This window comes from Polypterus senegalus, chromosome 5, assembly GCF_016835505.1.
Source record: "Polypterus senegalus isolate Bchr_013 chromosome 5, ASM1683550v1, whole genome shotgun sequence".
NCBI classification, from domain to species: domain Eukaryota; kingdom Metazoa; phylum Chordata; class Cladistia; order Polypteriformes; family Polypteridae; genus Polypterus; species Polypterus senegalus.
This window is the reverse complement of record NC_053158.1, coordinates 105,813,851-105,830,359: the sequence shown is the minus strand read 5'-3', so window position 1 is coordinate 105,830,359 and position 16,509 is coordinate 105,813,851. Positions and strand designations below refer to the sequence as shown.

At 37.4% G+C, this 16,509-nt stretch overlaps 1 protein-coding gene across 1 annotated transcript in view; it reads left to right on the top strand.

Moving 5' to 3' along the window:
- The window catches only part of acad11 (acyl-CoA dehydrogenase family, member 11), a 559,410-nt gene extending 543,149 nt beyond the window's left edge, over positions 1–16,261 (top strand). Inside the window, 2 exon segments of the mRNA XM_039754106.1 lie at positions 3,516–3,625; positions 15,902–16,261. Of these exon segments, the coding sequence (XP_039610040.1) occupies positions 3,516–3,625; positions 15,902–16,016 (225 nt within the window). The 3' untranslated portion in view covers positions 16,017–16,261.
- Positions 16,262–16,509: the final 248 nt, after the last annotated feature.

The following is a 16,509-nucleotide window of genomic DNA, read 5'->3' as shown; positions in this document are numbered from 1 at the left end:
GTGCTTTATTTTATCCACATTCAGCCAGAGTTCAGTTTGTAGATACATGCCTAAAATGAATGTTCATTTGAGTGTCTTTTTGTCCGTTAAAAGTCTATGAAGATGTTTCTGCTCAGCTCTGTTTTACACTTTTTCAGGTGAAGTACAGAGCTGACCAAAGTGTTGGTAGAGCTGCAGTTCTGCCTTTCACTTTAGTGGTAACTCAGGAATGCAGATGGTAGATGTCTGAGGTAAGGGTAAGATGGCAGATGAACTACTGCAGATTCACCAGGATGCATCAAAACACATTGGATTGTATTTCACACGGCAGGAGAACAATGACTCAAAGCATACAGTTAAAGCAACCAAAGAGCTCTTCAAGGCCAAAAATTGGAATGTTCTTTAATGGCTGACTCAATCACCTGACATAAATCCAGTTGAACATGCATTTCAGTCGATGAAGGCAAGAGTAAAAGCAACATTCCTTGAATAAGCAGAAGCTGAAGATGGCCGTTTAAGCTTGTCAGAGCAGGTCCAGGGAAGAAATCCACTACCTGGTGATCTCTGTGGTTTCCAGACTTCTGGCTCTTACTGAATGGAAAGAATTTGCAACCAAGTAGTAAACTTTAATTTCATATTATATTGATTTGTCTATTTATTTTGGTTCTTTAACCAAAACTGCATATAAGAAGTGCTGTAACTATTTTTATGTAAGTACCTTCAAATTAATGAGGAGAGTCTACACTAAAAGCTCATATCCTTTGCTTTGTGTTAATTTCAGTATGCTTGGGTAGATAGCTGCAGTAATAACAATTGTCTCACTGTTCAAAGACGTCTGGGCTGTATATGTCCCCATGCACCAAATATCATATTTTCATTTATTGATGGGCTGTAAGTTTGGATTATTTAGTTGGTTTCTTAAAATTTCATGATGTGGGCCTACAGGACTTTGGAGATAAGAGAAAGAGTTGAGGACATCAAAAGAAAATCCTCTTCTTGGGCGATTAGGGATAGAAGGAATTTATGGCAAAGCTAATATGAATTATGGTTTTTTCAGAACAAGAGAGAGTGAGACCACAAATGGATAAACTGATGTTAGAAAAGTAAAATGCAAGGTCAGAAAAGCAGATTTCTGCTTTATTATTTTTAATTGTGTGATACATTTTTATGGAAAGTCTGTATAAACAAGATTGAAATCTAATAACTCATCAGTAGCTTCAAAGTCCATGTTTCCTAATTCGCCTCCTAGTCACAGTAAATTGAAAAAAGGAAATGCATTTGACATTGTGGCACATATTCCTCAATAAAGCAAGTTACAGTGCATCCGGAAAGTATTCACAACATATCACTTTTTCCACATTTTGTTATGTTACAGCCTTATTCCAAAATGGATTAAATAAATTTTTTCCTCAGAATTCTACACACAAAACCCCATAATGACAACGTGAAAAAAGTTTACTTGAGGTTTTTGCAAATTTATTAAAAATAAAAAAACTGAGAAATCACATGTACATTAGTATTCACAGCCTTTGCTCAATACTTTGTTGATGCACCTTTGGCAGCAATTACAGCCTCAAGTCTTTTTGAATATGATGCCACAAGCTTGGCACACCTATCCTTGGCCAGTTTCGCCCATTCCTCTTTGCAGCACCTCTCAAGCTCCATCACGTTGGATGAGAAGCGTCGGTGCATAGCCATTTTAAGATCTCTCCAGAGATGTTCAATCGGATTCAAGTCTCGGCTCTGGCTGGGCCACTCAAGGACATTCACAGAGTTGTCCTGAAGTCACTCCTTCGATATCTTGGCTGTGTACTTAGGGTCATTGTCCTGCTGAAAGATGAACTGTTGCCCCAGTCTGAGGTCAAGAGTGCTCTGGAGCAGGTTTTTATTCAGGATGTCTCTGTACATTGCCGCAGTCATCTTTCCCTTTATCCTGACTAGTCTCCCAGTTCCTGCCACTGAAAAACATCCCCACAGCATGATGCTGCCACCACCATGCTTCACTGTAGGGATGGTGTTGGCCTGTGATGAGCGGTGCCTGGTTTCTTCCAAACGTGACACCTGGCATTCACACCAAAGAGTCCAATCTTTGTCTTATCAGACCAGAGAATTTTGTTTCTCATAGTCTGAGAGTCCTTCAGGTGCCTTTTGGCAAACTCCAGGTGGGCTGCCATGTGCCTTTTACTAAGGAGTGGCTTCCGTCTGGCCACTCTACCATACAGGCCTGATTGGTGGATTGCTGCAGAGATGGTTGTCCTTCTGGAAGGTTCTCCTCTCTCCACAGAGGACCTCTAGAGCTCTGACAGAGTGACCATTGGGTTCTTGGTCACCTCCCTGACTAAGGCCCTTCTCCCCCAATCGCTCAGTTTAGATGGCCGGCCAGCTCTAGGAAGAGTCCTGGTGGTTTCGAACTTCTTCCACTGATGATGGAGGCCACAGTGCTCATTGGGAACTTCAAAGCAGCAGAAATTTTTCTGTAACCTTCCCCAGATTTGTGCCTCGAGACAATTCCTTCGACTTCATGCTTGGTTTGTGCTCTGACATGAACTGTCAACTATGGGACCTTATATAGACAGGTGTGTGCCTTTCCAAATCATGTCCAATCAACTGAATTTACCACAGGTGGACTCCAATTAAGCTGCAGAAACACCTCAAGGATGATCAGGGGAAACAGGATGCACCTAAGCTCAATTTTGAGCTTCATGGCAAAGGCTGTGAATACTTATATACATGTGCTTTCTCAATTTTTTTATTTCTAATAAATTTGCAAAAATCTCAAGTAAACTTTTTTCACGTTGTCATTATGGGGTGTTGTGTGTAGAATTCTGAGGAAAAAAATTAATTTAATCCGTTTTGGAATAAGGCTGTAACATAAGAAAATGTGGAAAAAGTGATGCGCTGTGAATACTTTCCGGATGCACTGTATTAGGTCAGAGCGTGGTGTTTTTTTATTGTGTTTTGCAGAAACTGAACAAGTAAAATGGGTGAAAAAACAAACACCTGAAGGCTTTTACTTTAGTCATGTATAACACAGTGATGAAAATGTTTGAGAAAGCATAAAGGCTTTATACATTTTTTCAGTGTATACATGTATTTAATTTGTTCAAAGGCCACTTAATAAAGGTAAGGTGATGCTATCTTGTAACTTTTGCTCTTTAAAGAACTTAAAATATAAAATGTTATTGTTTGAAATTAAATGTTACTAATTTATTTCATTACAATGTCTCAATTGAGAACATGTATAGATCAAATTAAATTTAAATAAAAATATACACATTTTTTTCTTAAAATAAATAACTTTTCTTACAGCATGACAATTTCTTCTTAATATTCAGTTAACTAAAAAGGGTTCTGTCATTCCTACAGTAAATTTTCAGAATGATCTTTGCTCTACTAATTACCATGTCTTTGCCATTCCTTAACTGTGGCGTGACTTCCACAATAAAAAAGGCATGTTTGCCCTTCTGTAATTAAAATAAACAAAAATAATAGCTCATTTGTTCTAGAAGCCAATAATTTCTGCATATGTTTTCCAGATTGCAATGATCAAAATAGCAGCAGCTAGAATGGCCTGTAAAGTTGTAGACTGTGCCATACAAGTTCATGGAGGTGGTGGAGTGTCCCAAGATTTTCCTCTTGCTCAAATGTAAGTAACTGAATAAGTCATAAAATTTATTGTAAAAACAGATTTACTGTCAGGTGGATGAGTATAAAAAGAGATGCCCTGCAGTGGAAGACAAATTGTATGATTATTTATAACAAACCATACAGGACAGGGGTAAACAGGAGGAGGACAAAGTAAAAAAAGGAAAATGCTTAAAAAAAACAAAACCTTTGTTGCTTGCTTTTTCCCAGTGCTCACACTACACTGTAAGATCTCCTTGCTTTTTGCTCCACACCACTAGCTCATGTACTTGTTCATCTCCAAACTCACACCAACACAACGCACTTCCTTCACTGTCTCACACACACACATGCCCACAGATACACACTCCATGAAGTACTTTTCTTGCTAAGTCCCCTCTCAATTCCAGACTGATAGTTGTTCTCAATTAAGGTGCAGTTTAAACTCCATCCTCGGATATTCAGTAGCTCTACTATATCTATGCCATATCTTACAGTTGCATATCTTGGATTCTATTCAGCACTAGACACTATGTAGCCTGCAAAGAGCTTGATATCTGTCAGGGACCACCGGCTGCCTCCAGTAGATGAACAGATTTGGTGACCTGCCAGTATTTCTTGGCCACGTCCTTTAATTAGAACCTGATCCCAGTTTTCCCAGTGAGAAACTTTGCTGTAATTTACCAGCCTGGAGAAATTTCACTGACTTCCTGTCAGATCACCATTGATTTCTTGTATTGTCTTCCTGCAGCATCTTTAAAGAGTTTTCCTTATTTTCTGTCTTTACCTAGACTTCTGGTTCAGTGTGCATGATACTGTTTGAATACCTCTTGAGCCCCTGCCTGTTAAGGAACCTTTCACCTTTCCTTTTCCCAGTTTGAGTTTTACTGTACGTAGGTTGCCTGGTGGTATTATTGACCACCCTGAAGCTACCTTTAAACAGCCTGGTAACTTTCCAAAAAACAGCAACAGGCACTCATAGAACACACTTCTGAGAGTTTACATAAAAGACAATAAAAACATTTTTATTGTCTGTTTTACATTGGCACTCTAACCCAACTTCAAACTATTACTTCCATCTAAATATAAAAACTACTTCCTTAGCAATCTTTAGATTAAAAAAATAATTTTAACAGATTTCCATAAGCATCCTTTTACATTCCTGGTCACCATTATTGGCACCATTTCATTTTTTGCATAATTTGTCGAATATCTTCAGAAATAAATGGACATTTACCAAATTTGTATCATCAGAATATTTTTATTGTTCAACTTACATGTAGTAATTTCCAAGAAGAAACAAGAAATATGACATGGATAGTAATAAAGGCAAACCCCCTTAATATTTTTTTGCACAGCCTTTAGCAGTGACTACTGCCTCCAAATGTTTTTTTAGCCTATAAGCTTCTTGTATTTATCAATTGGAATGTTCTCCCACTATTCTACTGCAATTTGTTCAATCTCTTGAATGTTTGCAGGATTCCTTTACCCAATGGCAGATTTCAGCCCTTTCCACAGATTTTCAATGGGATTGAAATCATGACTCATTGCTGGCCGGTTTTCAATGGTCCATTTTTTCCTTTTCAACCGTTCTTGTGTGCTTTTGGATGTGTGTTTTGGGTCTTTATCTTGCTGGAGAACCCATATTCTTTGACTCAAACACAGTATTCTTACACTAGGTAGCACATTTTGCTCTAAAATACCTTGGTAGTCCTCTGATTTCATGATTCCTCTGATATGGTCAAGGCCTCCAGTAGCAAAGCAACCCCACAACATTATGGATCCTCCACCTTGTTTAACTGTAGACAGAGTATCTTTTGCCACATGAGCTTCATTTTGCCATCTATAAACAAATTGCTGGTGTCCATTGCAAAAAGCTGTAGTTTGCCTGTCTACAGAAGATTTTCCAAAAAGTTTTGTGGTTTGTCCATGTCCCAGCTGGCAGAAATCAGTCATTCCTTTTGATGTCTTTTCTTCAGCTGTGGGGTCCTCCTTGACCTTCACCCATAAATTTCTTTTTGGTTTAGTGTGCGGCATATGGTATGTGCCGAAACCATGACTCCAAATTGTTCTAGCTCAGTGTAGTGTCGTGGATTTTATATTTTATATTTTATTTTTTGCCTATACCAACAAAGATGAGCTTACTTTTACAAAGAGGTAATTAACATCAAAGCATCTCCTTTTCCTGAAGTGTACATCACTTTTAAAACATCTGTGCAAACAAACTAGAAGACCAGGATGATGCCTCAGGCTGCATTGATTATAACCTGAGAACAGATGGGTATCCCTAGGACTAGGAATCACAAAATTAGTTTACAGCTTGGTGAAGAAAAGAATTCAGACATACTTAAAATATCACAGACTGTAAGGGAAGTCATTTAATTTTAAAATATTCCTTGGCTGAGAGCAATGTCAGGAGAGGGTGAAAGAGTTGCAACTGTGTTCATCTGATCTGCTAAAGCATCTCATGAACAATATCGATTGCTAGATCAAAAGCCGCCCAAGGACTTTCATCTTTGACACTTTTTTGTAAGCTTTTTCTATCCAGACTTTGCTATCTACATTTTCTTTTATAACATCCTCTGCTGGTATTATTGTTCTTTAATAAATACCAACTGCTTTTAACTTTACATATATATATATATATATATATATATTCACAATGTGTCCCTGAATGAAGGGAGGCTCAAAATCAAAAGTACCAGTCAGTATCTGGTGTGGCCACCAGCTGCTTGAAGTACTGCAGTGCATCTCCTCCTCACGGACTGGACCAGATTTGTCAGTTCTTGCTGTGAGATGTTACCCCACTCTTCCACCAAGGCACCTGGAAGTTCCTGGACATTTCTGGGGGGAATGGCCCTAGCCCTCACCCTGCGATCCAACAGGTCCCAGACGTGCTCAATGGGATTGAGATCCGGGCTCTTCCACTGCGAGGATGATCAGCTGTCCTTCCTGTCTCCCTGTAGCGCTGTCTTAGGTGTCTCACAGTGCGGACATGGCAATTTATTGCCCTGGCCACATCAGCAGTCCTCATGCCTCCCTGCAGCATGTCTAATGCACGTTCACGCAGATGAGCAGGGACCCTGGGCATCTTTCTTTGGGTGTTTTTCACAGTCGGTAGACAAGTCTCTTTAGTGTCCTGCGTTTTTACAACTGTGACCTTAAATGCCTACTTTCTGTAAGCTGTTAAGATCTTAACGACCATTCCACAGGTGCATGTTAATTAATTGATTATGGTTAATTGAACATGCATGGAAAACATTGTTTAAACCCTTTACAATGAAGATCTGTAAAGTTATTTGGATTTTTAAAACATTATTGTTGAAATACACAGTCCTGAAAAAGGGACGTTTCTTTTTTTGCTGAGTATATATATGTCTTTATATCTATAGTGATTGAAGTAATAAGGTAAATAATTAGAACACCTGGAGCAGTAAGGAAATGCCATATGGTGCAAACTGCAAGGTTTATCGGCTAAGGATGAAGAGCTCTGTCCAATTGTGAACAGTACATTAAAGTAAAATGTCAGTTGTTGATAAATGGCCTATATCCAAGAATGTTGAGCCTTTGTATATTTGAATATATCCCTGGATACCAAAAGTAATATTTTGGGAATACAACAATAATATATTCAGCCTTTAGGTCTTTTTTTCTGCAGTTCACACCAACTTTTGAAGACTTCTCTTATCAATGTTTCTCATTCCTCCATGACCAGGGAGGTTTTTGACAGTTCATTGCTAAACAAAGTTGTTAATACAGTAGCTTTGCACACTGTTGAAACAGAAATACCATGATCTTTGGAGATGGCCTTTTACCCTTTAGCACTCTTATGTTTGATGATAATAGCATATCTGATGTCCTCAAAGAGCTCACTTGTCTTCACCATTGTGACAAAGGAACAGGGAATAACATGAGGCTTTTTAAAGCACTAAAGCTATCATTCATTGGCTAATTCAAGTCATGTGGGCAATGACATTTTATTGAAGGTGAGTCTAATTTCCAGTTTATTCCAAATGAGTCAAATGTAATCATTTTTTCACTTTGATTTAAAGGATGCCAATACCAGTGTCATAGCAATTTTTCAGTTTTTTTTTTCTCCTATTGTTTATTAAAATTGATGTTTCATTATTTGCTGTGCTGTACCAAACATGAGTGTTTATAGATCATGGCTGTTTTTCCCAGGAGATATTGTACACGTTGTTATTAAATTTAAGGGTGCCAATAATGGCAACCAGGACTGTATTTATCTTTATGGTTGCTGCTATTTTCTTCAGTTATTTGCTTCCAGTTTTGTTTATATCTGGGAAATTATTTGGTTTATCAAAATGTATATAAAACGGATAGTATTGTATTTGGTCAATTTACTACCTTTCTGATTATCATTTTACTTAACACAGAACTATAGGGTATGGATGACAGTAGTGACCATAAACCTGAGCTATTTTTTCAGAAACAGACCGGTCCCATTAAGTATATTTTTATTGTGTTAGTTTATAAAATGTTGGAACCACAAAGTCCAGCACATTTTTGTCAAAGTCATTGTTTTTAATTTAGGAGTACTTACACAAAAATATATTGTACATTTTTACAATAGACACATGGCCTTGGCACAACAATAATGCTTCTCATTTCTCACATTAAATAGCACAGTTCATAGTTAACAAGAAAATGAAGATAAAACAATTGTGCTTCTAAAAGCTAATATTAGGCTAATTTTGTCTTGTGCCAAATAAGCCTACCTTTATAAATGGGTTTTATTTAAAGCTCACATTTAGCATTAACTATAAGTAAATTTGGCATCTTATATTTTGATAGCAGGTAGTAACTTGATAACTTCCGGTTGAGCGAACACTGGCGTGACTAACTGTTTCAATATCTACAGGGAGACACTCCACTGCTGATTGAATAGCATTGTGAACAATATGTGCTGCACATCCAAGGCCAAGGACTTTATGACTGAGTGTTTCATTCAGTTTGCAATATATATTGTTTTTTCCCTTTCTCTCTGCACCACCAAAATTTGTATTGGCATTATCGGCACAGAAAGCGACAAGTTTCTGTGACAGCTGATGTGATGTCAGTGTTTCCGTAATATATAGGGGCTGTAGATCAGATATTTCTCCAGGTAAATCTTTAAATTCAAGCATTTTTACTTGAATTCCTGTTGATGGCAAAAAATAGCGAACAAGTATGGGAAACAATTTCACCTCCTTATGATTGGATGCATCAATGAATATGGACAAAAAGTTTGCATTTTCCAGCTCATCTTTCAAATGCTTCATTGCAAGAGGTGAGAAAACATTCACAACAATTGCTTCTGTCTTTGTTCTTGCGCAAGTAAACTTTGCTTCGAACATTTTTTGGATCAGCTTAGTGGTACAGTTCATGGAAAGGAAGCTGTGGTTGTGACTGATTGTGTGGTATGTTATAGTACCTTCTGTAGCAGCTAACTCCATTTCTTTTGTTCCACAACTTGCATTTCTGAAGAACTCTGTAAGACATTTTGAAGACCCACTTGCAGTTACTGCTCTTGTGTGCCTGCCTGTTTTCAAGTGGTTAGAAATATCTGTCTCACCATTATGTGCCACAGACAATTCTTCACTACATATGATGCACCATACGTCTGATTCACTGTCTGTGCGTTTTATGAAAGGATATTTTGTCTGTAGAGTCTCATTAAATTTGCAGTTTCTTTTTGGCATCATGCACGGTGTCAGTCACAGATAAAAAGTAAGAAAAGACTTAGAAGATAGGAACACAAGCTAAAAACAAAATAGTTGAACAGTTTCAGTTTATTATGTATAGTTCAGTTCATATACGTAGCCGTAGGTCAGTTACACTTGCAGGATAAACGTGCTTCATTCACAATATTGCATCCCACGTACATTTGCTACTGCTAGTGCATGTCCCGACTTCAAAAGAAGAAACGGCAAACCAAATTCCAAAGAGGCAAGGGAAGAAGCAATGTCACTCTGCACTCTAAACTAAAGGAAAACAAAATAAAATACATCTGTAAGTTTAAGGAACAGGCAAGCATCCGCAAATGTTGTTGTGACTTGTGTCAAATATTCATTCATTATTAATATATAAATTAATATTATCAGATTCACAACTACGACGAAATTTACAGAGAGTACAGTCTGCAGACTTGAGACTATACAGTAAAGTGTGTACAGCAGTACTTACTTAAAGAATAAAGAGCTAAAATTAAAGTTAAAAATAAAACTTTGTCAGCACTTTCAATTTTGTCATACAAAATAAATTGGCAAATTTTACTCTTTTAAGTTTAAGCTTTAACTTCAGTGAAAACGGCTCACCTCAAACGCCATATTGACGAGTGAATGACTGAATCAGGCATCAGCTCTTATATCAGGCTCAGAGCAGGAATAATAAGATAATTCCTGGCTCAGAGCGTAGCATAGCCAAAACGTGTCGTATCACAAGGCACGGCCAATACCATCCGACTTGGAATCAGAAAGACTGAACGGGGTCTAGGCCTCTAGGGAAAAGTACGCATTTTGTCGGGAAAAAGTCACAGGCCGGGACATTTCCTGATCTTTCGGGGACGCCGGGACTGGTGAGCCAAAAACAGGGACTGTCCCGGGTAAACCGGGACATCTGGTCACTGTACCTTTATCTTTCTGACACGTCATACCCCTCTTCTACTTATTTGGCCAACAGTAGCCCAGTTTTCCCCCAGCACCTTCTTGGCTAACAATACTGGTGGTAGCCATTGTTAAACCGGGCCTCAGCCAATCCGGTATGGAAATCTATATTGTTGTCTACATATTGATCTTGCAAAATTTTACACTGGATGCCCTTCCTGACAAAACCTCCCCCTTTATCTGGGCTTGGAACCATGGTGAAGAAACACTCTGGTTTGTACACCCCCTGTGGCTTGGTTATACAGAATAAAGACTGATATTTGATTTTTTTGTTTTTTGAGATGACTACAGAACTGGGATCTTTAACACTAGTATGAAGCCTACGAAAAAACTTGTAATCCCGGGCCACCTTAAATTTCTTCGCATCTCTCGATCAGAGTCTTTTGTTTTGCAAATTTGTCGATCAGTGCAAGCAGACTGTTATCCCATCCCCCGCACCACCACAGCTTATCTCAGAGAAAAAGGTCTCCCAGTTGAAGTCTGTTTATCTGTGTTTGAGGTGCCTGGAGTTGTATAGGGTATATTCCTCAGTACACAAGCAACTCTCCATGATAGTGTTTAGATCTGATGGTGTATGTGCCTAAAAAAAGTAGTCTGACTGCATTCTCAGTACCATTGCTCACATACTGAAGTGTCAGCATGGCACTGCCAGATCTAAACACTTGCACAGAGAGTCACTCACATCTGTAGCTTTAGGTGGAAGCTGCCATCTCACTTTTCGGAACTGACTTTTTCCTGAATAAGGAGTGGCATTGCACATGTACTTTATCAGCATGCCTGTGTCGATCAAACACAGGAAGCTCTGGAGTCTGCTTGTGACTTAGGAAGACAAGTTAATAAATATAGGTAAACAAAATTTGATGTGGCGTTTATATAAGTAACATATAAATGTTTTTCATATAAAGCCCATCAAGAAACATAATCACAAATGAAACTTTGCACGATATCTCGGCGAGCTCTGTAAGCCCTGCTGTTTCGTTGAAGGACATGCATGTTGCAGATTCAATGTCAGAATGACGGCCAATCTGTTGCTGCATCCAAACGTTGCCATCTTTCGCCTTTACACCTGGTGCAGCTGCGTTGTTCTCATATGTGAGTGGGTGTTTCTTGCAGGGAGGGCTTCTGTTCTCTTTCTCCAATGTAGAACCCTCATCCTAATCTGAGTTCACCTCTGTTATAGCACGTCTTTATTTGAAAACAGCAGCGTCAGATCTGGGGGAGTGTGAACATGACTGAGAGAATAAAACTGAATAAAAAAAAAATACTAACCTTTACATGTACTATAAATTTACACTGGCTGTTACAGACTCAGATCAAATGTATGTTTTTATTCTATAATAGAAACAATAAGAGCAGCTCACTACTGAAAATGGTAATTGTAGGAATCGCCTGGAATCGAACCAGTGACATCTTGATTATGAGTCAGCAGTTCTTACCATTGCACCACCCAAGCAGTCATGTCAGTGTTGTACCCTAACCCGATTTGTTTTTCTTCGGTTATATACTTGAATAAAGGTGCACTTGCTTTTTTATACATGTATATTTTGTGAAAACGTTTATTTGACATTTGGACTTGACACATTATACACTTTTGTCAAAATTTTATCATTATTACTATAACATGAAAAACTTTTTTGTTTTAGGTTTGTTTCATTTCCTGTCATCCTACATTTACCCAAATCGTTGTAGACACGGAACACACATGAAATGCATGTGTTCCAAATAACATATTATTTACCCTATACAACTCCAGGCATCTCACATCAAGATATACACACTTGAGCTCTGAGAATCTTCTTTGCGACTTGAGCTGCAGCAGTGGGGAGGATGGGGTAGGAGACTGCTTGTGCTGATGGACACATTTACAAAACAAAAGACGCTGATGAAGAGGTGCAAAGGAATTGAAGGTGGCCTGGAATTACAAGTTTTTTCATAAGCTTCAGAGATTCTTGTGTTAAAAGCTACAACTTATGTGTCTTCTTAAAACAATTTTTATATTTCGTAAGTTATGGACACAAGTTATAACAGACTTACAGGCCACAAATAAAAATTACAGCATTTACATGCAAAAACTCTCTGATTTCACTGTATAATCTATTTTACATTATCATGAATGTGGAAAAACACTTTATGAACTAAAAGAAATTAATGTTATTTAATGTAATAAACACAACATACTAAACTTTTTGCTGACAAGTCACCTTTTAACATTCTACAAATAAATCAAATCACTGTAATACATTGCTCGAGTTGTGAGTTATTAATAATAACTGTTCCAAGGCTTTATTTGACATTATTTATAATATTTTAGGGTGTTTACACTTTATAATAAATCAAGAGCTTATGTTTGATCAACATTCAAAGCATTATCAGCTGACCACAAAATCTTTCCCAAAATACAGCTGATTCTCTGTCATGCCTTCTCGTGCAAACTCCTGACAGGCGTAATGATGATTTTTATCAAGTTACAGTTTTTTTTTTTTTGACCCAGATACACCAATGTTATACCAGATGCCTGATGCATTTTTAGGTCCTGCTTAGACCTTCATTTTTGTTGATCTTTTAAAATGATGGCTGGTCTTTTGGTGGCTTCTCTCTCAAGACTCCGTGTTTAAATCCTGAGCTTTGATAGATATCCTTCCCAGTGCAGTCTGATGTGGCTTCTATTTCTTGGTTGAGCTGATAATTATTCAGGGGGGGTTCAAATACTTCAATATAGTTTTGTATCACTGAATACTTTTGCCAGTGACTACTTATGTACGAAAGAACTGATCTCAGTTTTTATATTTTGTTGCTGATTAAAAAAATAATAATGAGTTCAATACAGGGCCATAAGGTTGAGTGTCAGTGGTTTTAAGATAAGCACCTCTCTTAGAGAGAATAACTTGTCTGAAAAAGAATTTGAAGTATTGGAAGAAAAATGAAAACTTAAGACTTTTCTTGAAAATTCAACAAAGAACTGATGAAGAGTAGGAGGAGGATAAAAATAATAGATATCCTTATGACCATAGTGGGGTTAATAATTTAGAGTTGGTGACTGTTTCACACCATGTATGTCTTCCTAGAAGAGATTACCCCTCAACATCAACAACCAAAAAAAAAAAAGAAAAAACACTTGTGAGCAAACACTCTGTGCAATCAAAAGTTCTTTAAACATCTACAGCACTGTGCGGAACTTTAGGTGCTTTAGATGGTTTGCAAAAAATATTAGTCTTACACAGTTATTTCATATCTTCTGGATTAGTGCATCTTAATGATTTGTTTTTTGCAAAAAGTGAAGCAATACAATTAGATGTAGACCACTTTCCATTTTAAAAAAACACATCTTTGTAAGAGTACAGCCCAGTACTTGATTAAACAAATACACCAAACGGGTGCTAATAATCAATGAAGTAATGTGTAAGTTGAACCAAAGTGATTAACTTAAATAGGAACAGCTATATAGAAGCAAGTGACAACCAGATTTAATAGATGATGGCAAGGTAGATGTCGCCTTTTAACCTGCCAATCTTTCACCAGGATTTAAGTGAGCAAAATCACAAGACACAAGGTCATCATTTTGAATCATTAAGGTCTCTTCCTTGGCAGGCAGGTGTTCCCAAATGTTCTGCTCAATATACTCTGCTAATGCAAAAACACGTGAGCAAGGTTGAGGACCGGAAACTTAGTGGTGAGCCACTAAGTGTTGTAGACGAGAAATACATCAAGCTTACTTCACTTTAAAATCAGAAGATGACCAAAACAGATCTAGCAGAAACTATTGGGACCATGGTACACTCGTCCGCAGCCCAGAGAACTCTTACTATATCAGAAGTAGTCTACATGGAAAAATTGCGGCTAAAAATGAAGCCAAACACAAGGACTTGGTGAAGAAAAATGGCAGTTGGTGCTTTGGAATGATGAATAAAAATAAGATTTTTGGCCCTAACAGAAGGCAGTTTGCCTGCCAAAAAGGCTGGAGAGCTGTACATGGATGAATGTCTATAGGCAACAGTGAAGCATGTAGGTTTGGGGCTGCATTTATGTGAACAGAGTTAACTGACTGAAATTGCTGGTCCCATCACTGCTGAGAAGTACAGACAGATTCTTATGCATCCTGCAATACCAACTTCATTCTGCAGACACATGGCCATGATCACAAAACTATCCATAGTGAAAACTGGAACAGGGAGTCCTATACCAGGTGATATGGCCCCAACAGAGCCCTGATTTCAATATCATCTGGCCAATACTTACAGAGTCAGAAGCAAGTAAGAGAGCCAAAATCTGCCATGGGACTGTGACAAGTTCTCCAAGAGGCTTTTAACAACCAACCATGCAACTATTGTGGTCGCTGAAAGTCGGGAACAACAGAAGATGGACACCAATAAAAAGTAAAAACCAATTTCTTTATTCTTGGTGAGCAGAGAGGCTGCCTCCACCTGCTAGCTCAATTTTCTACAGGCAGCAAGCCTTTCACTGACAGTCAGATCAGACAGCCAGCCTGCCAGCAGGAAGGAGAGACTTCCTTTAAATACTCAAGTTCGGTGACAAGAAAGAAAAGAAAAAGAAGAAATGTAGCAGTTCATCTTGAGGTTATTACATGGATTGCTATAGCCCTGTCCACATCCAGAATTTGTACATGCAGAAAAACACAAGTGTTTTTTACAGATAAAGACTTGTCAGCATTTACACAGTTTTAGGAAATACACTTCTGCTAGCTTGCACATACGTAAGTCCAGTTACATCACGTTTTGTCCTAACAGCTAGAGTGTATGCAACTCAGCAGTTTTACACAATGCTCACTTCCTTATACTTTTTTGCATGCACATTGCTCATAAAATATCAAGGGTTAAATAAAGGTTAGTTCAATACATTACATTAGTTATAAAGAAATTACATTCTTATAGCTTTAGTATCTGCATTAGATTACATTTGTTCAGTTAGCTTAGCACATTCTTATTTAATACATAAGTGTCACGCTTCTTATAGTTCTATTAGCATCATACTTTTATTATTTGGAAAGACTGACGTACCTTAATTCTAAATATTCTTTCTCACTTTCAAACTGCATGCAAGTTGGACCTATGAGAAGGCAAAGGGGTATTCATACGAAATATTGATTTCAGCTGTGTTTTCTTTTCTGTTTACTGCACTATAGTATTTGAGAAGTGTATTAATTACTAAAAAGCTATGTAACTTATGCAATGCCCTATAAACACTTCTGTTTAGGAGCTTCTTAGTGCTCAGGAGTGGAAGGACATCAGGGATTGCTAGTAGAAGTCTGAACAGCCCTGACCCAGGAATTAAGTTATATGGAGACTTACCCAGGATATGGTCCAGTGAAGTCATCTCTTATTAGAAGACTTTATATTAAATAAACTTCCTAAGTTAATAATAAAAAAAATGTTTGCTCGATTATAGCATTATATTTTGGTTAAAGATGTGAAAATATTCAGTGTCAAAAATGTGCAATAATTGAGGAAATCTGAAATGGACAAATGCTTTCTAATGGCTTTATAAAAAAAAGGTTTTTCTTTCCACTTCAAAGTTAAAGTGGATCATGTAATGTAATTGAATTAACAATATTTGAATTGACTAAAATGACATTCTAACCAAAACATTAAATCCTAAGTACATTGCGTTTATTACAGGTATTCACTTCTACGCACTTTGCGAATTGCTGATGGACCGGATGAAGTTCACCTGTCTGCTGTTACAAAGATGGAGCTGAGAGATCAACTGAAGAAGTTCAAAGCCAAAATATGAGTTTAGTAAACATTATAAAGAACAGCATAGAAATGCATTGGGCAGCATCAGTCATATTGTAACAATATATTCTAACAAAAGTAAATCAATATGCATTAATTACATCTCATTTAATTACTTGTTGACAATGACAGTACTTTCAATTAACTCATTATGAAGTTTCTTTAATTTTCTTGGTATTTCAAGTGTAATGATTATACCCTGTAAAAAACACTTGGTAATTAAACAGCATCATCAAAACAAAAGTGCATTTTTTACTTGTATAAAAATAGTTTTGAATCATTTACAGGTATGCCAAACACAAGTAAACATAAGTATAACCATGTTATTTATTTACTAGAAAAATGCTTAATTGTATGCTGTGTGCTTGATATTGTTTACAGATTTAAAAGACAAATATGGAAAACTTTAGTATGTGGTAGTATTCATGAAGAATAGCCAGGTAATAAGCAGCTATTGTCACATTGACCTCCTTGTGCAAGCACTGCATTAA